General features: G+C 35.6%; 2 protein-coding genes across 2 annotated transcripts in view; one reads left to right on the top strand and one right to left on the bottom strand.

Annotated features, from left to right (window-relative positions):
* The window catches only part of LOC149906344 (thrombospondin type-1 domain-containing protein 7A-like), a 76,218-nt gene that overhangs the window by 25,232 nt on the left and 24,496 nt on the right, over window positions 1-26,490 (top strand). Inside the window, exon 2 of the mRNA XM_090104781.1 lies at window positions 12,745-12,842. Coding sequence (XP_089960907.1) covers window positions 12,749-12,842 — 94 coding nt within the window. The 5' untranslated portion in view covers window positions 12,745-12,748. The remainder of the gene's footprint in view (window positions 1-12,744; window positions 12,843-26,490) is intronic.
* On the bottom strand, window positions 529-3,912 carry LOC149906345 (uncharacterized). The gene has a single exon (XM_090104418.1). The coding sequence runs from the start codon at window positions 3,910-3,912 to the stop codon at window positions 529-531; it is 3,384 nt and encodes a 1,127-aa protein (XP_089960544.1).

Here is a 26,490-nt window from a genome sequence, read left to right as displayed (position 1 = left end):
ATCTAGAGAGCCTCGTGGAAGCTCTCCGGCGGTGGCCGAGTCCCGAACCTCGCGAAGGAACGGAGCGAACCCGACTGACTCCAGCGACACGAACGTCGCGTTCACGTCTTATTGGACGTGTCACGTGGTTAGAGACCACGCGATGATTGGTTGTGCTCGTATGTAGGGAAGGATGAAGGAACACACCACAAACAATAAACGTTTAATTTCTACATTTACTATTTTAATTATATTGGCGTTACCATATCCACCCGCCCTAAATGGGTCACCATTTAAAACCAATCATAAGATACAGCGAAAAACTATGACTCTAGGATCGCATAATGCGCGCGGGTTAATAAAAATTCCTAAAAGTCACGGCGGAAATATAACTAACTAATTCTATGACTCTAGGATCGCGTAATGCGAGCGGGGTACAAAAAATTCCTAAAGTCACGGCGGTATTACAACTAAGAAATTATAAACGAAAGCGGTGCAAAACTTAAAATTAAACTTAACTAACTGCGGTAATATACTAATGCGATATAACTATTGTCTTGGAAGCGGACATAAACGAACGACCGGGCGAAGGTAAGTTCCCTTGGCGGTTCTAACTGTACAAACGCGCGCGACGTCGTCCTTTGAAGGATGTACTTTCTCTACGACGGCTAAAGGCCAGGTTAGGGGCGGTGCATTATCATTTATTACAACCACGACCGTTCCAGGAGTAATAGGTGTCGAAGGCGTATTCCATTTCTGCCTAACCTGCAAACCGTGTAAGTATTCCATTCTCCAACGTTTCCAAAACGACTGAACTAACTTGTCCAGTAGCGAATGCCTATCAAGCAAACTGACGTGATCAGATTTGACTTGCGGCGCGGGTAATGATAATAAAGGCGCGGTATTCAAAAAATGACTCGGTGTTAAAGCCGAGGGTTCTGCGGGGTCAGAACTCAGTACTGTCAGCGGTCGCGAGTTAAGTAAACACTCAATTTGAGTGAGAACAGTACAGAGTTCTTCATACGATAATATTTGTTGACCGATAACTCGAAACAAATGCGTTTTAATTACTTTCACCATACTTTCCCAAGCACCTCCAAAATGTGGAGAGTTGGGACAAATAAACTTCCAATTTATACGACTCTCAGCGAACTCATGCTCCAGGTTCGAACGATATTCGTTATTAAGAAATTTATATAAATCGCGGAGATAGGAATCGGCTCCTTTGTAATTAGTACCGTTGTCCGTATACATAGTATCAACGGGTCCTCGACGCGAGAGAAACCTTTTGAGCGCGGCAAGAAAACTAGGAGTGCTGAGGTCGGTCGCAACTTCGATATGCACTGCACGCGTAGTGAGGCACGTAAAAATACACAGGTATGCTTTCTCGCTGTGAACACCACGGCGGCGCACAGGAGTGTAAGCGATAGGCCCTGCGTAATCCGAAGCTGTTACACTGAATGCTTTAACGGCTTGGCGTGTACGACATTCAGGTAAATCAGCCATCAGCGGGTAAGTTGGACGCGGTTTCATGCGGAAGCAAGTATTACATGAGTGAATTCTTTGTCTAACAATACGGCGTGCGGAAAGAATCCAATACTTTTGGCGAAGCAACGACATTAAAAGTTCCGGTCCGGCGTGCATATATTTAATATGATAATAATCAATGATCATGTTAACGATATGATCATTGCGCGGTAATATCACTGGATGCTTATGTGCATATTCCAGGGCGGAATTACTCAGACGTCCTCCAACGAGGATAAGTCCGTTGCGAATAAAAGGCCTCAAGCGATTAAAAGCCTGCGAACAAGATTTATTATTGAGTATATTAGAATACTCCTCTGCAAAATATTTATTTTGCAGGGCGGCGAGAATTTTATTCTCAGAGAAATTAAGGTCCTCTGCGGTCATCATAACACCGCGGCGGGGTAACAATTTAAGGAACCTATAAATATAAACAACAACGCGTAAAAGCCTACTCCATGAGGATACGCGAAGGGCGGTATCATATAAAGCGCAATGCTTTATAGGCGAGCACACAGTGTGCGTTAATAATTTTCGTTCGGGAATGTCTGCAATAGACTCACCATCGAGACTCCTAAGAGGCCAATCAGATGGGTCCGAACGAGCCCACTGGGGTCCTTGGAACCACAGAGGGTGCGAGACGAGATTTTGTGGCATAATGCCACGCGAAAGAACATCAGCGGGATTTTCAATACCAGAAACATGGTAGAAATTATCTGATGGGATGTTATCTGTGATTTTCACAACGCGGTTTGCGACAAACGTCTGCCACTGGTGCGGCGAACCTTTGATCCAATAGAGCGCGACTTTAGAGTCGGTAAATGCGTATGCATTAATTTTGTAGTGTTGTGAATAACTGTCAAGGACAGTGCGAAGCAGCTTTGACATTAGGAGTGCACCACAAAGTTCTAAGCGAGCGATTGTTAGCGGTTTAGATGGAGCGACTTTAGATTTAGAACAAATAAGACGAATGACGTTACCAGAGACAGTGCTGACATGAGCGTACACGACTGCCCCGTAGGCAAGTTCACTAGCGTCAGAGAAGGCCAGAAGAGTGAGAATACAATCACAAGTAAAACCTATATAACGTGGTATGCGAATATCATTGAGAGCTGGTAATTCATCACAGAACTGTTTCCACATTTTAATAATGTGTGGAGGCGGAGAATCATCCCAATCAAGATTAAGTTGCCAAAGTTGTTTTATTAACAGTTTGGCATACACGACTGTGGGAGCAACGAAGCCCATTATGTCCCACAGACGGGCGATAGTTGACAAGATGGAGCGCTTAGTGCACATCACATCGGCGGGTGCGGTTATTTTAAAATAAAAACAATCATCAACAGTAGACCAATGCAGACCAAGTAATTTATGTTGCACGGTCTTATCAAACTCCACCGTGGAGGGTAAAAGTTTGTGCGAAGCAGGAAGATTATCTAACACATTTTTGCTATTACTATTCCATTTAATAAGATCCCACTGAGCTCCCTTAAACAAATCGATGAGCTGCTGCGACGCGGAAACTGCTTCACATTCCGTGGGAATAGAGAAGGCTATATCATCCATATACAACGAGGAAGACGCAATGCCACTCGCTAGCGGATATTTCGCGCCGTCATCTTCTACGAGCTGTCTTACCGTGCGCAGTGCATGATAAGGACTAGACTTGATGCCGAAGCAAACTCGATTAAATTGATAAAGAAGTAGCGGATCCTGCGGGCTGAAACGATATAAAAAACATTGAAAACGACGATCAAACTCACGCACGAATATCTGCAGAAACTGTTGGCGGCAATCGGCGGTCATGGCAATCGCGTGGAGACGAAAACCTAAAATTATTGTAAACAAATTGCCTTGTAAATTCGGCCCAACATGCAGAAGGTCATTCAATGAACGCTGGCTTCCAGAAGTTGGCATGCTAGCATCTAAAACCATGCGCAGCTTAGTCGACGATTTATCCTCGCGCAGAACAGCGTGATGCGGTATAATATAAATAGGTGTAGGGTCACGCGGATCATACGGAGGCGCGGGTGAAATATAATTTTTCGTTAGATAATCTTTTATGACGTCATCATATGCCAACCTTAATTTAGGTGAAGCCTGTAGCTTTCTTTCGAGGCACATGAAACGCTTGCGGGCAATATTAAATGAGTCACCGAGAGTGTAGAAATCGTCCTTAAATGGAAGCGAAACAATATATCTACCACTCACGGGATCGCGGGTTGTAGTTAATTTATAATATTCTTCACATTCAACATCATCGGGATGTTGAACGGGCGGTGCGGTAGGAAGCTTCTCGAGCTCCCAGAAACGCCTGACTAATGAGTCAATAGCGGCGGTCTCTTGAACGTGACAACACATCAAGGGCGGTTTATGTATGTTAGGTATGGTGGGTACTGAACCCATTATTACATAGCCTAACACCGTGCGCAATGCAGCGGGCGCCGACGAGTCACGAGATGCATGAACTACGTCGGGGAGAAGCAGATGAGGGAACAGAGAAGCACCGATTAATAAATCGATTTTATTTGGCGTACCAAAACTCTCATCTGCGAGCGGTAAATGCGAAATATGCGATAAGACAGAAGTGTCTATAACAGCGGTAGGTAATAAATCCGTAACATGATCAACAACTAGCGGTGAAATATTAAAAGATATGTTGTTGTCAAGACGCGAATAAAATTTTATATTTACTGAATTACTATTTATAATTTTTTCTGAACCACCGAACCCCTTAATAATAGTACGTTCGGTTTTCTGCGGTTTAATACCTAAACGTTCACAACATTCATTCGTAATGAAGTGACTTTGCGAAGCGGAATCTAAAAGCGCGCGAATAACAAGCCGTTCGCCTTTACAATTATAAGCTACGACTTCAGCGGTTGATAATAAAATAGTATGTTGTTTATTCGCGGGCGCGTTGCATTGAAATGCGTTATCAGTATCAGCTGTATAGCTAGCGGTATATAGCGCAATTACGTCAGGGCGGCATTCGCCCGACGGCGGTGACGGCGCAGGCAACGGCGGTGTGCTGCGCGGCGGGGGGTGAGACGCAGGCGCGGGAATGGACGATTCGCGTTTCAAATGTAACATCGTATGATGTTTTAATTTACAAATGCGGCAATTAAAATTAGACGAACAACTAGAAACTCGATGTTTTATACTGAGACAATTTATACACGCGTTTCTATCCTTTACGTATTTCAAACGTTCCTGCGGACTCATTTTATGAAAACTTGAACATTTAAATAAATGTTGATGCGTAATATTTTTACAAAGACAACTATAAGCGGAATCAGCGGTTGTTACGTAAGACTGATACGTCTTAGGCGGTGCGGAAGAAATATTATTTGAACTGCGGTCATAATTATTATACTTTCGAGGCGGTTTATTTATTCCCGAATTTGTGGAAGGATGAATGCGTTCTAATACCTTCGCACGAGTTTGAATAAATTGAACTAAGTTATCAAAAGTAGGCATTTCACTACCAAACTTAGTCTCGAAAGCGCGAACAGTATCTGAATCTAACTTCTTCAACGCGATATGAACAATCATTAAATCTGTAATATTATCTAACTTTATATTCTGTAAGGCGCGCACTGCGCTAATAAAGTTATCAGTAAATAAATCAAAGTTTGTTGCGGACGGAGAAAGCAAAGGTTTAAAATCAAACATTTGATTTAAATACGCGGAAACCAACATACGTTTATCATCATATTTATCTTTTAAAGTTTGTAAAATTAAATTATAATTTTCAGCGGAGGGGGTTATACCAGCTATAACAGTTGTGGCCTTCCCCGTTAATTTACCTAGTAAATAATATAAACGCTCGGCATCTGTAAGGCCGGGATTGTTATGAACAATTGATTCAAAATTCGAAAGAAACAGCGGAAATGAGCGAATATCACCCGAAAATGGTACTAATTCGATAGGCGGTAATTTAGGCCTATTTTCATGCAAATTATTAATATCTCCGTGTGACGGACTTGGTTGCGAATATTGCGATTTAATTCTTATAACTCTGCTATATAAAGACTCGAATGCAACGAGGCTTTTATAATCAGGTTTCGCGGTAGGTGTTAATAATAATAAGCGAGTATTGTATTCGTCTAAACATTTTTCAAATCTTTCACGTAATGATTCTATCTGCGCGGACTCGTCAAGGAAACTTTCCATAAGCGAGGCGTTGTTATGAACGTTTAAAGACAAATCATACATTTGTTGCACCATCTATACATATAATAAAATCGTAGGAAAGTCAAAACTGTACATTGAATATTTTTTTAAAAGAATACATAATCCATGATCTATAATCGATATAGAAGCCAAAAATATAGTTTTTAGAATTTTTGTCTGTTTGTCTGTTTGTCTGTTTGTCTGTTTGTCTGTTTGTCTGTATGTTTGTCCGAGCTAATCTCGAAAAGTACTGCATAGATTGACTTCAAATTTTGCATGAATATTACTAACAGGTCGTGTGAGGTTTTTTTAAACATATTATCATGCTATCACCTCCGGGGGAGGAGCTGTGAACCTTTACTTTTCTTACGTATTCCGTGTACTACGACAGCGTACAATCTAAAGACTCATGTTTAAATGTTGTTTTTGAGTAAGCCATGCTATTATCTAGCTTTACACTATAAAAACTACGTCATTTACGTAATTTGGGCAGAGAAACTGTTTAATGAATCTTAGTACTATAAAGACAAATTTGATTCAGCGCCATCTATGAGATTTCGTAAAAATCAAATCAATTTACATGTTAACACTACTGAACACAATGTTAAAAATTAATAATTTAAATATAATTATGTTATTTATTTATTTAACTCTTTAACCCATAATAAATCTTCCCTTCCCTATAAGGTGCGCTTATATAATTCGTGTGAATATACTACATTTTTAAAAGTGAGGGTAGATGTATATTATTTTAAGTCAAACTAGACACCATTACAGTTAATCTAATATTGATTGTGTTCATTGGTTACATTTTTAAAAATCTTCGTGTTTTAATAATTCGATCACGAGGCGGGACTCTAATACAAAAAGGTTAGTTCGTTGATAATTATTATTCCTTCATCATTTACATGTTGTTAGTAAAAATATACTTTGACTGTTAATACTTTTGTTCAGTATTTATCTGTATGATTATTGCTTGGTAATTAATATATTTTCATGTCGTATACCTAATTATAAACATAAGTGTGATGTGAAACTAGCTGGATTTATTTTTACACACTCACAGTCTTATATTTTGTGTTAATGTTAAAATAGTATTAATAGTGTAAATCATAATATTTTTTCAAAGTTAAAAATATTTCCTTTTTTCTGATGGTGTTGCCATCGAATTAAACCGCGCTGTCGTTTCGTTCACAAAAAGTCATGTTATTAGGACCGAATATGTAGCCGCCTCAACTTACGGAAACGAGAGTAACCTGCGTTGTCTGTTAGTTATTATATAGTCGAATTTAACGTTACATGGAAATTGGAATCTAAATATATGTATACCTACTTATATTAAATCTGTAGAGGTCAATTCTGCACATGAAATATATTTCCTAAATAACTATCACGAGGTGATTAGAGATCGACATCGACGTCAAAAATGTTTGTCCGTCTGTCTGTCTGTATAACCGTTATAGAAACAAAAACTACTCGACGGATTTAAACGAAACTTCGTACAATTATTTTTCATATTCGTGAGCAGAGCAGCAACTCCATTTTTAAGCTTTCGTCGCGTGTGCGTTCTTAATGCGTGTATCTTAATGGTTAAAGCTACACAGAAATCAAGTATGAAAGAAATGTTCTCCATATTATATAAAAAATATCTCCCGACATCATAAATGTCTATCTTTTATGGTTGAGCTTAGGAGTTCAAAGCTTTCTGATTATATTTGTCTACTAGCTGTCCCCGCGACTTCGTTCGCGTGGAATAGTGACTATGGGACCTATGACCATGGGCTCAGGGTGGGGCAACAATAAAAAATCATTTTTATTTTCATGCTCCCACTCCCGCGCCCACTCGCACTCCCACGCCATATGCCACGTTCAGTCCCAATCCCACGCCCACGCCCACTCCCCTTCACAATTAGTACCTACCAGATCAAAGCCAGGGTAAGCGCCCCACCCAGCCCCACCGTGGCTACGCCCATGCTGAATTACTACTTAACATACAATTATTGAGTAAATACGTACAACCATACTGTACTGTTGTACTACCATAAATAATTAAAAGAATTGTTATTAAAATTTCTTACTAAACTGAGCTAAAAAACTTACGTACCAAATTATTAAAGAAAATCAAGAAATGAAATGCCTAACCTATACCAAATAGTTACTACATATTGTAATTAAAAATTATGATTAGTATATAATATCGAAAATCAAAAAAGAAATGCCTAACTAATTCTACGTAAAATTTCTTTTAAATTATGTCATATTATTTTTTAGGAACCAGGGGGGGGGGGGGAGAGGAGCAAATTCTATTTCCTTCCATTCTTAAACGGATGTTTTTAATAATCTATGGTGTAGCCAGTAGCCACTGATCAGCTTAATCGATACTCAGTTTTTATCAAATCCAGAAACAAATCCAAATTAGATCTTTCCTGTCTCACGCACGTAACTAAAGGCTGAAGAGAGAGAGAGCACGTAACTAAACCGTTTAGACGAAGAAAAGTGTATAGAAAAAGGAATAAATAATTTCATAAACTTCCTGACGATCTTTAAAAATAAATTATAACTTTCATTTTTTTCATTCCCACTTTTACCCCTATGTAGGTATAATAAGTGGATGAACCAATTTTGATACACTTTATCTAAGAACCAGCGTCGGAAAATATTCTGCCTAACAAAAAAAAACGCATCTAATTAGGTTTACCTGTTAGCCAGCTACGGTGCCATAGACAGACACACACACACACACAGAAATACATAGCGGTCAAACACATAACACCAGTCTTTTTGCGTCGGGGGTTAAAAATATAATACGACATAATTTAAAGGACATTTTATGTGGAAAATTTACCTATACACCAGGGTAGATAATTTTTGAAACAAAAAAAAATCGCAGTAGGATGAAACCCATTAGAAAAGGATATGATAAAAATGTAAGGAAAAATAAATTACGGTCAATCGGAGTTCGGGAAGTGGGAGGGGGGGAGCTTTTAAGAGAAATAAATGGTTTCTCTCGATTTCTCGATAATAATATAACACCTGCTAATTTTTTTCTACATATTTTAATTGTACAGACATCACTTTTCCACAATTTTATTATATGTATTGATGATGATGATTGAGATTATAACACTCTTAGTCCGTTTTAATTTTTATTCACCCGCATCAGTGCCACCTAAAAAATCTTTATATATCGAAATTCGAGCAAAGTTAAGAAAATGAGAAATAAGAGTTCTCAAGGATCGTTAGAGATAAGAGGCTTACTATTGACCGAAAACAACATGTGTTATGCCGAACCTGAAACCGCTTCACAACGAGAATTGCGGCTCACAGCTGACCGCGAACGGCATGTACTATCCTGTGAGACCGAAACCTTCACTGAGGGTATATATAACGTCTCACAGCTGATCGCAAATGGCATATTGTACTATCCCGTGAGACCGAAACCCTCACTGAGAGGGAATTACGTCTCACAGCTGATCACGATCGTCATATTTTATCTCGAGAATTCTGAAACTTTTACTCAATATGAAGACCGTTTGACAAATAATAGGGTGCACCATAATATTATTCGATCTCTCGAAGATGAACATGAGCATAAGCAATGACTAGAGTAGGGACGCGAATATTACCATTATTTGAGACAAGAACGATTAATAAGTTTGTTTAATGAAAGATTAAGAATTGAAACTATTGGTCTCTTTAAACGGACGAATAGCGAGAGGCCCGTCTTATTGCAGACAGATTTCGACATAGTCTTAATGACTTAGAGGTAAACATAGAAGATCAATCTACAAATTCGGTGGTGTGGTCCGACAAAATAATATAAAAGTGGGTTTGCTTATAACCTCACAATTGATTACAGATCATCTTCTGTATAGGCGATATTAACGTAGTATGTTCTTTTTGTAATGCTTTAAAGTGGAGTAAGGAGTCGGCTTTCGTTTGAAGATACGCCGGAACCTTTGAAATCACTACTTTTAAGGTTTAGAGGAACATGTGCAATCTAAACAGTTCTTAGACAATATTAGCTCTTATAGTATTGCGTTTTAAATGATCCTTTGGTGCTCAACAATTATCAGATGCTCCTTTCATTCTTACTTTTAAGATACAAGGTCAAGTTTATCATTTGATAGGATCCCTTTTGCCTGAAGGCCAACCTAAGTTTCTTTAAATATATTTTGTATTCGACTACGACGAATAATCGAATACAAGAAATCAATATTTCTCGAATTTAAAACTGAACTCATTTCACAATTTTAGAACATGTTAATTCATCAGGTTAATCCGTATATATGCGTTTTAAATCGACATTAGAAGCTTTTCCTCAAGATGGTGATATTAATATAAAATTGGTATAAATGCCGATAGACGGAAGTCTATCAGCACTCAGGAATTCCCTGAGCGTGTTATAACGCCCAGGCCGCAGTATTACAATTTTCCCTACAGTAGGGCGACGAATGTATTTTCGCATAGCAACGGAGGGGAACTCGTGGGGGGTAAAGTGACGCGGGCCACGTACCACAAACATGTTTAGTTTGTGGTACCGAGCGCGAAAGAAAGTCATCGTGTTTTTAGTAAAGTTACTATGTAAACTAACGTAATTTATTACTTAGGTACATATTCTATAATGGTGCGCTCAAACTGTTAATCTACATTTAATTTAGATTATTATTTTAATTACTAAGAAATGTAGAATTTAAATCACATTCATTCATGTTTTCCTCAGATATTCGATGTCTATGATTTTCGATGATTTTAAGATTTTCTTATCAGAGTATTCAATTTTAATGTAGTTAAATTTTATAAGAGACAATTAAGAACATTCAAAAATAAAGTGTCACGTATTTTTTTTAAACGACGAATGACGAAAAACGACCGAATCGCGGACGAAGTCGCGGGCAACAGCTAGTTTCGAATATAATTTCGCGTTTAGCTAATAACATGGATAATTGCGAATCATTTATATCTTCCGAATCATTAACATCCGAAGCGTCACTATCAGGTAACTTAGTCATTTTCTTAGGCGGCATTTTTAATAACAAAAGTATATATTCAAACAGAGAATGTTACAATACAAGTTACAATAACAAGTAATACGACTAAATAAAGTAGGTCAGCGACGCAAGCGTAATATGAACCGAGTATGAATTTTCAATATGGTCGGATTATAACAGCGGATCGCGGAATGACCTAGATAACGTTATAAATTTCGAGCGCGGGTAGCGGGTAAATAAATATGATGAAATATGTTCGATTTATAATGATTTTAGCGTTATAACTGCGGATAAACGATATGAATATAGTTTTAATTAACTATTTTAATAATAATATACGCGTAACTTAATGTTACGGGCGGAATAAAATATATTTTAAGCAAAAAATAATAGATGACGCAATGTCGATCTATGCGGTATATTATAGTTATTTCACAATGAATGTACTATTAAATCGCTTATTAGGGCCTACAATGAGTATCCTAATAAGGGCGGGTTTAAAATATATTTTATATGAATAGTAGAAGACGCATTGTCGTTCTATTATATGCGGTATATTAAATAGTATTTCGCATTGAAGATACTACTAATCGCTTATTAGGTCCTACACAATGAGTATCCTAACAAGGGCGGTGGAATCATCAGGTAATGGTTACTATCCGGGTCGAAGGTACCACTCAATGGTCGCGCCAATATAAAAATATACGTAAATATATTCTCGATATGAAAGTGGACTGTATTTTGATCTACGTGGTGTTAGCAAAGAGGGATAGACAGGATCATACGGCACATACCTCGTCGGAGGGAGTAGCGTCCAGAACACACGCGCCGCCACGCGGTCAGGGTCCTCCAGCTCGCGGCGGGCAAGAACGGCGTCCAGTCCCACACTCCACACAAACACACACGCGGCGGTGAGCGCGACCAAGGGCCGGGGCACGGGATACCCCGGTGATGTTACAAGGGCACAATGCCTGATGATCTAGAGAGCCTCGTGGAAGCTCTCCGGCGGTGGCCGAGTCCCGAACCTCGCGAAGGAACGGAGCGAACCCGACTGACTCCAGCGACACGAACGTCGCGTTCACGTCTTATTGGACGTGTCACGTGGTTAGAGACCACGCGATGATTGGTTGTGCTCGTATGTAGGGAAGGATGAAGGAACACACCACAAACAATAAACGTTTAATTTCTACATTTACTATTTTAATTATATTGGCGTTACCACATATATTTACAAAAAATAAGACACAAAAATTAAGTTTTCAGATAAGTATTCAGAATAGATTTTTGAGCTAGCGTTGAATTAAAACTTTACAGGTTTAATGTACCTAAACGTGGCTTTATATTATTATTATCAACTACTTAAACATATCTATACAATTCGGTTAGTATTACGTTACGTAACAACTGCAACTGGCACTGTAAATCTCGTTGTGACGGTTAAATGTTTAATACGTCGCATGCACTCTGCCTCCACAAAGAATAGAATAATTGCCTTCTATTCTTCTCCGTGCACTGAGCTTGAGATTGGATTTTTAATATTACATACAAGACCTAGATACAAAAGACTGCTTTTTTATTTATCCGTATTACCATTCTAAAATAATGCAAAGAACGATAGGTACGCTTTGTCCGGAGTGTGTGTACATAATATGTATGTGTGTGTGAGTGTGTATAAAATTATTAATGAACTGAGTGGGTTTATGGAAAGTTTTTAAGCCGCTTATATTGGAAACGCTTCGTAGAACCAATTTCATTTTGCCTGAAAGCTGGTGATGGTATATGTAATTGTACATTTCAATATATATCTGACTTCCAAATTGGGATGCAAAATAATCTTTAAAATGCTTTTTACTTTTATAACTCGTACATGTAACTTAAAAAAACCGCATTCAGTTTAACTGTCTTTTTTCTTATGTTGGTAATATAATTGTTATACATATTTGTGAGCACAATACGAGAACGATTGGGTTTAAAGCCATAGTAAGAATTCCGTTTTGTAAAGCTACAAACAAACTCCTTTACGACTCATAAAATCAAAGAAAACATTCAAAGACCAAAAATTTGTTCACAGCAGGATGGCGGGTCGGCTGTGGGTGGTCCTCGTTGTTATAGCAACGGTTGCTGCCGATGAAGCCTCCGATCCTCAAGGACTACTCGAAGCAGCTTCTGGTAAGTAGGTTACGCAAACATCTAAGTGTTATCTATAAATTTAAAGCCATTAACTTTTAGGGAACTAAAATTTGTTGGTTAAGGCCAGTGAGATTAAAATGTAAGAGTTAACTAGGTTCTAACATTTATTTTTATCTCAGTTTATAATTTTTTTTTTCAACTGAATAATGTTAAAGCTTTATTTAATAAAGATTCTTAGCTTTTTTCTTTGAGTAAAAAGTAAAAATAATAGTCATGAAGTAAATAACATACAGAAAGGAATGGCGTGCACATGAAGAGGCCTATACGGCCTATACCCAACTTTGGGTTAAAACGGGCTGAGAAGAAGAAGAAGAAATAACATATGAACTCTATGGTAGAGTTGGAATTTTCCCATAATTTGCACTAGTTTTATAAATATCACTTCCCAAACTTTGAACAAACAACAAAAACACATTTAAGTATTTAAAAAAGTTAAAAAAACTACCCACCTAACAAATAAAAGCGTACGTAAACACGTAAATTTATTTAACACAAAAATTTTAATAAAAGTCCATCCATCATAAGCTGGATTTATGTTAAAATAATGAGATTTGAATTTATCCGCTCTCAATTATTATTGAGCCGCTTCATTTTTGAGATAATTAAAAATCGTTTGACGAGAAACGTAATCTTCATATTTTGGAGCGATAAAACCTAATAACTTGAGCTGTGTGGAATCAAAACAAACTTTGAGAGCAGGAAAATTCGTCAGCTTGTTACAGAAATAATCTCTTCAAAAGGCAAAAAAATTGGTAAAGAAATAGATGCTTTGGATGCTATTTTATTTACTCTATTGTCAAAATAATATTAAAATTATATATGTATATTCGATTGATCTTTATATCATTAGTGAATATTTATTATACTTATATTGAAAAAAAAATCTAAACTTAATGCCAATTAATATGCACTTATATTTGAATAAAATGCTTCTTTTCATTTATAGTAAAGTATACAGTATATCTATAGTCTATAGTACAGTATTATATTATCTGTGCCTCTATATTATAGAAGGTATGATACGACTTCGATATTAAAATGATGAAAAATTCTTTGAGTATAAAATATCTATCCGAGCTTGGCTGCATCGCTTCGTTCTTTAATTAAGATTTTAATTACTCACTGAGCTTATTGCTTCTTACACTTTATTAGTCTGAAGCTATTTTCAGTTATTGTTTACTGGAAAAGTAATAAGGAATGAATTATTGAAGGCTTATTTGTTGGTTAACGATTTTTACTTTATATTAAATATTTATCATAGTATAAACATTTTCAGTGTAGTTATTAAAATGCATAGATGAGTGTAAGTAGAAATACTTTACTCTGACTCTACGTTTCGAAATTAAAGATTTTAACGGATTTTAAACGCGATTTATTCATTATATGCCGACGTTTCGTTTTCGTTATATTATATTACTAGCTGTGCCGCGAGGTTTCACCCGTGTGGCTCCGCTCCTGTTGGTCTTAGCGTGATTATATATAGCCTATAGCCTTCCTCGATAAATGGGCTATCTACCACCGAAAGAATTTTTCAAATCGGACCAGTAGTTCCCGAGATTAGCGCGTTCAAACAAACAAACAAACAAACAAACTCTTCAGCTTTATAATATTAGTATAGATAATCCCGACATTTCGCACACATTGCAGCGAGCTTGATCACGGGCAGACTAATGTCTAAATGTTATTGTTATATTCTGTGTATTTAAACCTTTGTTTGTTTGAAGCAACCATTTAAAGTGTATAGATATTCCACCTATAGGTTAATAACTATCTAGTAATCTGTGCTATATGTTCGCTCTGTTAGGTCGAAACTCAATGGGATTAGATCTAAAACCAGGATCTAGCCATTCTAATAGCGTTACTAACTAGTGTAGTAAATTGACATGATTGAAATAATTGATTCTCTAATAGATTATGGTGATTGACATATTTGTGTGAATTACTTAATTATTGTTTTTGATTAAAAAGCGTTACAAAATTATATTTAATTATTTAATACTGAAGTAGGACATAATTAATTAAATGAAAATAATTATTGTATAATACAAATAATTACAATGTGAAATTTGTGATATTTTACCTAAAAATACGACCTCTATTAAAGGCAGTGTGAAGAGTCATAGGAGAAATGTTTCTATAGCAAACAAGGAAGGACTGAGGAAATTCAATGTATTATAGAGATTGCGAGACAAAATCGGTCAAAGCGCGTCACTCCAATTTATCGGAGACACGGGTTCAAATCACTATCTAATATTTTTTCCATCTTTTGCTCTTAAAAGGTCTATTATTACTTCTGACATATATTTACGTATAATCATAATACAATTTATTTCTACGTGACATGAAAAATTCTTATCAAAATAAAGCACTCTGTATAAAATTACGTATATCACTTAAAACGTCAAGAAAGTAACAGAAATATGTGGTTGGAATAATAAATGAGCTTGCCACCCTTTGCATATTAATAGTGACCTAATTTATTGTAGGTTTTTGCTAAAAAGGCAATTATAATTCCAGTATGCATCTAGGGCAATTGTCTTCGTTAACTGATAAAAGCACAAAAAGTGTTGAAATTTGAAAGATATTATGCGAATGTTATTTTATAAATATAAAAGCCCAAACGGTTATATTTCCAGAAAACTTGGCAATTTTAATGCACCTTTTAAATTTAAATTTATAGAATTGTACATACATTTCGTTTACATAAATACCAATACTAATTCAAACAAAACAACCGTAGCATGAGTTTATTTTAAGTACCTCTACTTTAATCATAACATGTTAACCCCCCCCCCCCCGCATTTGCCAGTAATTTAGACAGACAGACAGCATTATAGAATCAGTGGTATTACATACAGTTCACACAAAATGACATCCAAATTATGAAGCGTGAATTTGAAACGATTCACGTCAGAAACCCTTGATACGAGGGTGGATGCGTTACCAACCCCCTTTAATGAATTCCTCTCAAGTTTCACCCTGTCTCGTGTTTGTCATCGCGATATTATATTACCGTTCAGATTATATACGGGAATTTAAATAACATTACCGGTATCGGTTATATTACCATGTTTAACATATACGATGTCACAGGCTGTTTGCATATACATGTACATGAAGATCTTATATGTGGATATTTGACACACATGTGTGACACACACACTAATAATAGTGCTAGACACATGGCTAGACACGCTGTGAGCGTGTAAACGCCTGCACTAGGTGCACGCGCTTTTGCCTAAAATTCCATGAATAAGTATTATTTTCATGATCTTGAACTGAAATCATGTTAATTCAGAAACATTTAAAAATGACCCTATCTACTACTACATAGTAACAATTTTTAAATAGAATGAGTATTTATGACACCAACAATACCCGAACGAGCCTGGGTACTTTTCCTATTTATTTTCGATCATGATGGATACACACGGTAACAGATATGGACTTCTGAATAAAAAAAAAATACAAAACATAATATTTTTAATTCTTATTTATTATTTTTAAATAATCAGTAGGCACACTAAGCACGCTACGTTTATTGGTTAAGCTCTTCTGCATTTTGTCAAAATCTTTTATATTAAACTAAAACTAAACAAAATTGAAAATAAGCAACTCATATAAACATAAAAAAAACACTACGCCCCTTTTTATACAGTCGGGTAATAAAGTACGCGTTGTGTACAAAATGCACGCCTGTGTGTTGCGATAAGCGCTACGAAGGGAGTTAATATTTTATTTGCTACGAAGAAAATCTCGTCATACATTAGCATGTTAGAGACGATAACAATAATATATAAATACGTGGTTATTTTATATTGGATTTATATTTATTGTCATTTTTAATGGATATTTAGTATTGTGAAATCTTATTGGTAATATAGAAATTGCAGTCTTTCGGTTTGTAACTTGCAACTCTAAGCTTGCAACGCTTACGGTTTCTGCAGTATTAGAAACGTTAACTTTTTGACACAATCACCATATTATTTCTATTACATACATTGTATAATCCACATAACTATATTGGTATAATCTGTACAACAATATACCCACAATAGTATTATGTAATATGCCACAGGAATCTTCATTCACTGCAATGTACAATCCTGCCAATTACATAAGGTTCGCAAAACCACACGCAATTAACTGTTGTATTCTCTTTGTTTCTACTAAAATACAACAATATGAAATACACAATCCAATACAAGATCTCGATTTACAATTCAGTTTATTATTAAGTATTAAGATTTATTCAATATTCAAAAGGCTAGAGTCTAGAGTCTAGACTTTAAAGAACATAATAAAAGCACATTGTACAAACCTACTACTTCTTCTTGGTTCCAACTTCAGCAGATTTTCATACATTTTTAATGGAAAGGTGTCCAAGAACATCGAAGGTGAGGAGGGAATAATCAGCTTACACGGATCGGATTATGTGAACAGCGCGGTCGAAGTGTACCTATATGAGGTTAAAAGGATCAGTTTATTTGTGAAAACAACACTACCCACTTGTAGCAAATTGTACAAAAATATCCTGTGCAAAAACTGTTATATCGCACCATATTTATGTGGTTCTATATCAAATTTAAAATGTAGAGCAATGAAATAATATGAATTGGTATTGATGTTTAATTAATCAATTCACTTATTTATTTTTGTGTAATTTTAATTCGCAGTCATAGTTATGTGCATATTTTTAATAATAAAAAAATAATAAATCTGTTCTAGAATTCACTGTATTGTCAATTTATTCAAAGTTAAATAGTTAAATACAGTAATTCACGATTACAATTACTAAAAAGCGAAATAATCTAATTTTAACTGTACTCCAAAACCTAACAATGCTATTCTATGCTTTTACATACCTACTTTTGAATTGGACCATCATTTTTGACGACCTTTACAAATTTCGGTTTGAAACTGTGCCAAATAGGTTGTATTTTTATAACAAGTTTTGAGGTTACAGCGCTGTCCGCTTGAGGCTTTATAGGAGCCGAGGTAATGAAACGGTAACCGCTGTTCGCAAAATACTTCAAGTATTGTAAGCACATTTTCTTGAATAGTTTGTGACTTTAAATGTAAGTTGGATAATCACAATGCTCTTGGTTACAAAGACAAAATTTCGTATTAAAAATACATGTGATACACGACCATAAATACAGTTTATTAATATTTGTCAAAATGATCGCCTCTATCATATAGGTATTCCAATTTTAAATCCACGTGTTTTGTTGAAAAAAATAACACTATAAGAAAAATCTGTGAGTAAAAACATCATATAATTGAGAACTGAACTGTACAAAAAATTTGGATATATTTTTCAACTCCATTCCACTCCAAAAAATCTGGAATCCATGCATGCGTATGTTTATGTTAGACACATGCATAACTTCGAAATATTTTGCCTTTTGTGTCGAATCATTCTTCACATACCGCTTTTTCAAAACCTTTCTCTACATTTTTTTGTTATTCTGTCATTTAGTTCAACCGAAGCTTATTTAAAGAAGTAAGAATGTATTTATTTGAGTGATATCACATCATTCGTCGTAACATTAACATTTAACAAACTCGTCAATAGTGGTAAAGATAAAATAGGTAGATAAAAGGAAATCAATATTTCTGGCTAGGTTTATGTTTTTGCCTCAACAAAAATACTCCTTATTTTTCTGCTATACTCTTAATTAGCCTTCCTAGAGTTTATGTTAACCGTACATTATTACTAAAACCTTTAAACAGTTAACGAACATTATTCGAGACTAAACGATTTCCGATAAAGCAAATTAGCTACCGAATATATAGAAAATCCCGGTCCCGTTTACAAAACACGGAAAATTGATTCCATTAGTGTGCATTAGGGGCGCTTCTAACAGCCTGGCAACAGAGATACATAACAGGGAGCAAAATGATGCTAGCGAAATTAGCTTCTATCACGATGTGATAAGTGCTAAAACATTATGAGGATAATTGTCGCTGTAACGAGTTTGGAGCTAGCTTGGAGGGCTGTTTGTGAGACACATTTGCTGTTTAGTACTTAGTGGAAGTGGTTAGGTACATGTTTAGTTTTATACATTATAGCTCTGTGAACGTTAAAATAAATTAGTTCACGTCTTGGTGTATGTTTGCACGATTGTGAAAGGTATCTTATATCAAAGGAGCTTCTTGAAGAACCTACTTTAATTACCTATTCAGACTTTCGCGTTGTAAACATAAGATGTCAGGAAATCGTAAATCGTTTAGGTGGACGTTGATTGCCTTTATTATTATTCTAATTATGGATACCTACTTAATAATTAAATTTTATTATAACAAAAGCTTTTAGTATGATCGACTAGTATGATAACTTTTTACTCATAGATAAGTGCTAAAGAATCTGAGATGGAATGCAACGCTATGCTACATAGCATGCAAATGTACATATATTGATCATACCTTATTAGAGTACTAGCGGTCCGCCCCGGCTTCGCCCGTGGTACCTACATGTTTAAACTATCCTATCTCACACACCTTGGCCACGGACACCGGCGGCGCGACCGACGGCGCGACCGGCGGCGCGGCAAGTCGCGCGGCGCGGTAAGCATGCCACGGGCAGTGGCGTTCGCCGCCGCGACCAGTGTAGACGAGGAGACGAGATAGCTTTGTCAAAGTTAGCTCGACGTTGTTTGGAGAGTAGCAGCTTTTTTGCTCAAGATTTAATGTTTGGAAGATATAGTGGAGTACACGAATTAAATAGAAATCGTGTTACAGACGGAGAATTCCACCAAAAATATGAAAAATATAGGCATGATGAAAAATTATGTTGCGGGTGGCTAGACTTCCAAATAGCTGGTCTAGCTAGAATTTCTGCAATAAAAGCTTCCGTCTCCATTTTCGCGAAAAAAAAAACAAACTATTTTAAATTAAGTTCGCTCCGGGAGTAGTCGCCGCGTCTGCCGCTCGACTCCGTGGCCTGCACCGTAATAACTCATACATTTGTTTCGATCGCTAGTCGTGCCGCGCGATTCGCTCGGGGAAATTCGCCGGTCGTCTCGCTGGTCGCCGCTGCGCGTGGCATGCCCAGTACATTTCCATACATTTGATTCATTCGCAAGACGCGCCGCCAGTCGCGCCGCGCGAATTTTCGCTATAGCGAATTGTCCGTGGCCAGCACGTCAAGTTGGATCGAACTGCACATGGTGTGCGAATTTTATTATAATCGGTTAAGTGGTTTAGGAGTCCATTGAGGACAAACATTGTGACACGAGATTTATATATATTAAGATATAGGTATGTATATATATTATGCAAAAATATTACACACAATTGTTTACCCAACATATTCTGAATAAATAGTCAAGGAAATAAACACGTATTTACTACAAAACTGCAAACATATCGCAGACGATCTGCCGCTGACAGCCAATATAAAAGGTTTATGTAGATACATAAATGGATTGCCCGACAGAATTCCTGTTATCCGTTCATTCGATATAGGAATTATTGTAGCGATGTTAAATTCGCTTTATGCTTTTGTTAAATAAACCGAATCGTTTGAATGATCGAGCTTTTAAATGAATTTCAGGTGCGTTTTATTATGTGTGAAAAATGATGAAAACTTTTAATGTAGCAAGAGTGTAGACTGTAGAGTTCAGATGCAAGAATAATTTTATTATTCATTTTGATAGTACATAGTTAATAAATGTTTTTCTATTTACATCAATATTTTCCCTCCAATTCAAAACAGCCCATCGAAAATACAGATTAAAAATAAACTAGCGATACTTTTTTTTGTTCTCTATAGAGGCGAAGGATCAGTATCACTTTATTATACTGGCAATAGTCGCCCGTCCCTCCGATCCCATTTATTACGATAAAAAATAAGCTCGAGATTGGGACGGTGATCGTATCTATATGAACAATGAAATTTCAAGGAAATTTCTTGTAAATGCGTATTACAAGACATAAATCGGCTTCCCATGAAAAATATTATTCATTGAATAAGAGTGTAGGCTGAAAACATTTTATTTTATTTTTACGTGGTGAGTAAAATTTTATTTGATGTTTTTGACGTTTTTGCGCGTAATTCCGAGTGTTGTTTAATAGAGCAGGCTCCAAGGAGATGTTCGTTTGCAAAAATAGCGGACCTAAATCTGACTTCTGATATATATTGTATAGATCCCAGACATCCTATAGACAGATGTTGCCAACCAGTTTTGTGGTCCCTCTTCTCCCACCCCGGTAATTAAATATGGCATACAAAGAAAAAAATAAAAATTTCCAAAACATGCCGTGTGGGGTATCAAATGAAAGAACTTATTGAGTAGATCACGAATATATAGCATACTATAACATTTCTTACACTTTCTCTAAGATTTTTTAGAAAATTTACGAAAATGCTCCATTTTTGAGTTAACTTTAAACCACTATAGATTGAAAACTCATGAATATATTTTTTAAATTATTATTTTAAATAATTAACAATAGTCCATTGTTTACGATTCAATAGTTCGTAATAAGTCAGCTATATGTATGTGGTGGATTTGATGACCCCACAAAATGTTTTAAATTGCAAGGCGCAACTTTCACTGAAGTTACTTATTTGAAATCTAATCACACAGAGGCTGATTCAAGAATGTTCTGCCATATTGCAGAGATAATTTTTCTAAGCCCTGACACCGATATTTTTGTATTAGGCCTTTATATCTGGCATAAACTTGAAAATATACTCGCCATCTTTGAATGCTCCCCCCACTCCCCCATGCAACTATTTCACTGTACGAACTATTGAATCGTAAACAATGGACTATTGTTAATTATTTAAAATAATAATTTAAAAAATATATTCATGAGTTTTCAATCTATAGTGGTTTAAAGTAAACTCAAAAATGGAGCATTTTCGTAAATTTTCTAAAAAATCTTAGAGAAAGTGTAAGAAATGTTATAGTATGCTATATATTCGTGATCTACTCAATAAGTTCTTTCATTTGATACCCCAAACGGCATGTTTTGGAAATTTTTATTTTTTTCGTTGTATGCCATATTTAATTACCGGGGTGGGGAGAGGGGGACCACAAAACTGGTTGGCAACATCTGTCTATAGGATGTCTGGGATCTATACAATATATATCAGAAGTCAGATTTAGGTCCGCTATTTTTGCAAACGAAACTCCACTGAGAGTCCGGTCTATAACAACCGAAGCTTATGATAATTTATCTTTGTAACATAGTATATGCTTGAATCAAAAACGAATATCCTATTAATATTATAAATGTGAAAGTTTGTATGGATGTTTGTTACTCTTTCACGCAAAAACTACTGAACCGATTACAATGAATTTTAGCACACATATAGAGGGTAACTTGGATTAACACATAGGATAGGTTTTATCCCGGAAATCCCACGGGAACGGGTTTTTCTTTGAAAACGCGGGCGAAGCCGCGGGCGGAAAGCTAGTAGGTAAATAAATTAAAATTGTACCAGGAACCAGGATCTTCATCAATATTGTAGCTAGCTAAATATTAAGATGGAGTTTACATGGACTCTGACTGGTTAGAGAAGACTTTCCACCAATCTGCCCACTAAACAGGACATCAATCAATATTACAGACAATGGAACCCTTTAGCTTTGCTATTGCCCTCAGCTAAGAAATAAAGAGCTTCGCAGTTTTATCTCCCATTTTTGTCAAATTTGGGCAATTACCCGATTCTGGAATAATATATAACAAATAGTGAAATATCAGTGAACATATATTACATATGTTCACTGATTTTAGATTTTCTAAATATAAGTACACACACCTTCACCAGATGTGAAAATTATACTCATTTTCGCGTTTTCTTTGACTCCTACACATTCACCAAATCATCTGTTTATTGCCTTTCTAAAACACACGTTTTCCAAGCGTTTTCCTATGATTGAAAGTCAACAACATATTCTGATGTACAAGGCAGGCTTCTCCCTAGCGCCTTGCATAATAATCGATCGTCGGCTTTTATAGCCCCGAGGGAGTTTACGCAACAAATCATTCCATCTTCGGTCTAACGGTTTTCAAATACATACTAGCTCATGACCGTGACACCGACCGTATTTTAACGTGAATATGAAGATAAAAGGTACAATTTCCTTGTGTACAATATTTAAAAAATCTGTGAAGTTGGTTCGATGTGGTTCTAAAACAAGTTTAAGTACCTATACGGGTAAACTTGTTTAATAATAATTTTCTTTCTTCCTCACACTGTATAGACGTATGTACAGATAAGGTTAAAAAAATATTGTCATGAAACTTTTATGGATTTATAAATAAATTACACAATATTCTACTTTATATTTTATTCTTATATTACAACCAAAAAATTTGTGCATATAGATCACAGAAATAAACAAACACAATAGTAAAAAATCCCATTTATTTTTACAATAATTCCCTAAAGGCAAGGCTAATTATGGACTAAGAGTGTTGATAATATATTACATAATATTATTACAGTGTGCCCTTAATTAGTTGATTCTGAACCCCACTTGTATTCAATGAAGTAGAGTTTACAAGCGCGAACTTCAAAGCAAATCTCGAAAGCCCTTATAAGTAATCGCCTTTACAAATTATGGTTCATGAAAATCTATGTATGTATATAATTATTGTATAATAGTTCATTTCATTATACTGATAAATCTTATTATAAATGAAAGATTAATAAGCTACATAATGTCTATTTAACGGTTTCGACGAACTTCGTGTGAAAGTAATATCTATTCAGGCTTATTATAGTAACTATTTCAATAAATCAAAGATAAAATAATATCAAGCCAGTCGTTTTACAGTAATAGGTAAAGTAAGCTGTATGTAATAATGAGCGAAAAATTCTTTCAAACGATAAATATTTTTAGATAAACTAGCAGAAAATGTTCGTCGCCTACAAAAGCATCAATGTGTCAAAGGATACTAAAAGCTTTTTACTAGAAATATCTCCACAGACGACTTATTACGATGTCGGTCTCTTTCGACCTAGTCTGATCTGGATTTGTAATACAGAGGTTTTTATGTGCTCAAATATTTTATCATCATCATTATGTACCTTTGCAAATGGAATATTTTTCTTATGATAACATTTTTTTCCTACACATAGTTTAGTTTATCCTGCTTGTACTGGGATGACATTAGCGTTAACAAAATTACCTTTCAGCTTAATATTATCAACTAAAAATATTCATACGAAACCCATTTGTGTCCAAACTTGAAAGTAAAAGACCTAAATGTTAAAAACCAAATAGCATTCAACGTTTCTTGCTTTCCTCCAGCCACAACAAAATTACAAGTCTCTCTTTACATCAAATCATTAGTTTGCCAGACGCTTTTCATGTATGCTATAACTACAGTTTCTCTTTGAAAGTCCGTAATCCCTCATTTCCTCCACGTTTGTAAAAAATGATACGGCGTCATGGCGTTCACTCGTTGTGAATTTTTAACAACGTTCGAACTTCAACAGGCAAAGTTTCAGGAACACGTCGGGAATTGCCCAGAAGTTCTTACTTGCGAGACATGAACTTAGTCAAGGCATAATGAGGTCTAATATTCCAATGGTAGTAAAAATAAAGTAAGGAAATGTATTATTCAGGTTTGATTTCAAGAGTTGCGCTATGAATTCTTTTGGGGAATCTGCCATTGCCTATTAGGACTTTGATAATAAGGAGTAATGAATAGAATGTAAGAAATAATTGAAAATAACACGCACAAAACCGCAGCCTGGAAGTGCTTCACATTTATAATATTTATTTCTTATACTTAATAGATAAAGTTTTTAATTCTAACTCAAATTCAATCAGGTATTTTTCCATTCCAATAACATTAAATGTAGTATGTCTAGACGGTGAAACCTTTGTATTGAAAATATTATCGTTATTTAAACGTCTTTGTTTCGAGAGGAGACCAGACGACAAAGACGTGTTTTAGATTTTTAATGATACAATCTATAAGAGATCTTAAAGTCTAAACAGTGAGCTTAAGTTTCCATTACTGTTTTTTATAAGACGTCCAGACAAAGAGAGGTCAAAACAAAAGAAAAATATAAACATTAATTTAAAAAATGTTGTGTGACTTCCTCGCCTGCTCATGCATACATTACAAAGTACAAAATATAAATAAGTATCTATTAAGTAGGTACATACATAGACTTTTAGTTCCAATCCCCGGAAAATCCAGGGCAAGCGGCTAGTCACATACAAGAATATTGCTATAAGCCTACTCTGGTCTGATTACTTTATAAAACGAAGCACGTAGCACAATTGCTTACCATCTATTGTGTGAGCGTAGAACTTTATCATGTCTTTCGAGATTTATGAACATAAGCCCCTTTGTGAAGTAGAACAATGATTCTACCTAGTTACTTCTGTGTAAAAGGCAATATTTAATATTACACGTTACTGCTGAAGTCACTTTAACTTTTACGAACACCAGTTTGGGAGAATTCATAATGTTGACGTGAGTCGAGGTTGAGATATTATAGTCTTCACAGTTTTATGAAATAGCATCATGTTTTATTTTATTCAAAAAGAAAACTGTTTTATTTATGATGTTAGTATTCGTTTCTATTTAAACAATCTTTATGAACATAATCTACAAAATAAAACACTTATACGTGGTACATATTTTAATTTAAAATTAGAAACTCCTCTATAAAATTGGAATTCGATATCTAATAACGGCACTCAACTGAAAAATGAAATAAATTATGAAAAGGTGCAGACAGCAGCAACAGACCTCAATATCCAGTGTTACGGAGGGCAAACGTAATTGCTCATTAAAGATAATGGTCCATCCGCGGACAATCATTAGGAAAATTTCATTAATTACTGAAGCAGAGAGAACTCTAAGCTTGAATAATTTATCAATTGAAACCTCGCAGCCGTTATTACATCAGCTATTCTTTTGTTTCTATGCCAGAAGTGCATACAATTGTTGCCAAGCAAATACTATTGTTCTTAAAGCAAATAAATACAAATATATCTACATTTATGTACGCACGAACTTGGTATCACAGTATAAGTATAGAACATTATGAAGATTTCATCACTAAGTATAAATCATAGTCGCTTTCTCTTCCCTATGTCCCTATGTATGTTTAAATCCTTAAAACTACGCAACGGATTTTGATGTGTTTTTTTTTCAAGAAAGAGTGATTATAGAGGAAGGTTTTAGTATATAATTTATTAGGTTTTAGACAAAGCGGGCGAAGCCGCGGGCGGAATATAAATATGTTCTATAACTGGCTATTCACACACACTAGTCTCTTATCTTTCGTAGCAGCAGATTACGGTATTTCTGCAAAAAAAGATTTATATTCGTTATTCTTTGAATAGTTAATGCATTCAGTGACATTTTTCCTCCGTCTCCTCTCCGGGTCACTCGGAAAAATAGCAACAATAAAATACGAGAATGTAGGTTAAGTTAATTTAATCGCTGTGACAATTTACATGCTATTATTTTCAATTTGAATCGTTTTAGATGATGAGAAAAAACAACATTTGTCTTTATAAAAGGGAGATTTATTTTAACTCATTTTATAAGCGCTTTCTTATATGCTCTAGCTCTCTGATATATATTTAGTTGCTGACATTGTCTACGGTTTGTTTGCTTTTTATACGTTACTGGATAA

The sequence above is a fragment of the Colias eurytheme genome, chromosome 8 (assembly GCF_061535395.1).
Source record: "Colias eurytheme isolate Ceu_HAF_F1 chromosome 8, ilColEury1 Martin Lab GWU primary, whole genome shotgun sequence".
In the NCBI taxonomy this organism is placed as follows: Eukaryota; Metazoa; Arthropoda; class Insecta; order Lepidoptera; family Pieridae; genus Colias; species Colias eurytheme.
Note: the sequence above shows the minus strand (reverse complement) of the source record. Positions and strands in the feature narration are given on the sequence as shown.

Excerpts from the sequence above, each read along its gene's own strand:
- LOC149906345 (XM_090104418.1), bottom strand. The coding sequence starts at position 3,912 with ATGGGTTCAGTACCCACCATACCTAACATACATAAACCGCCCTTGATG.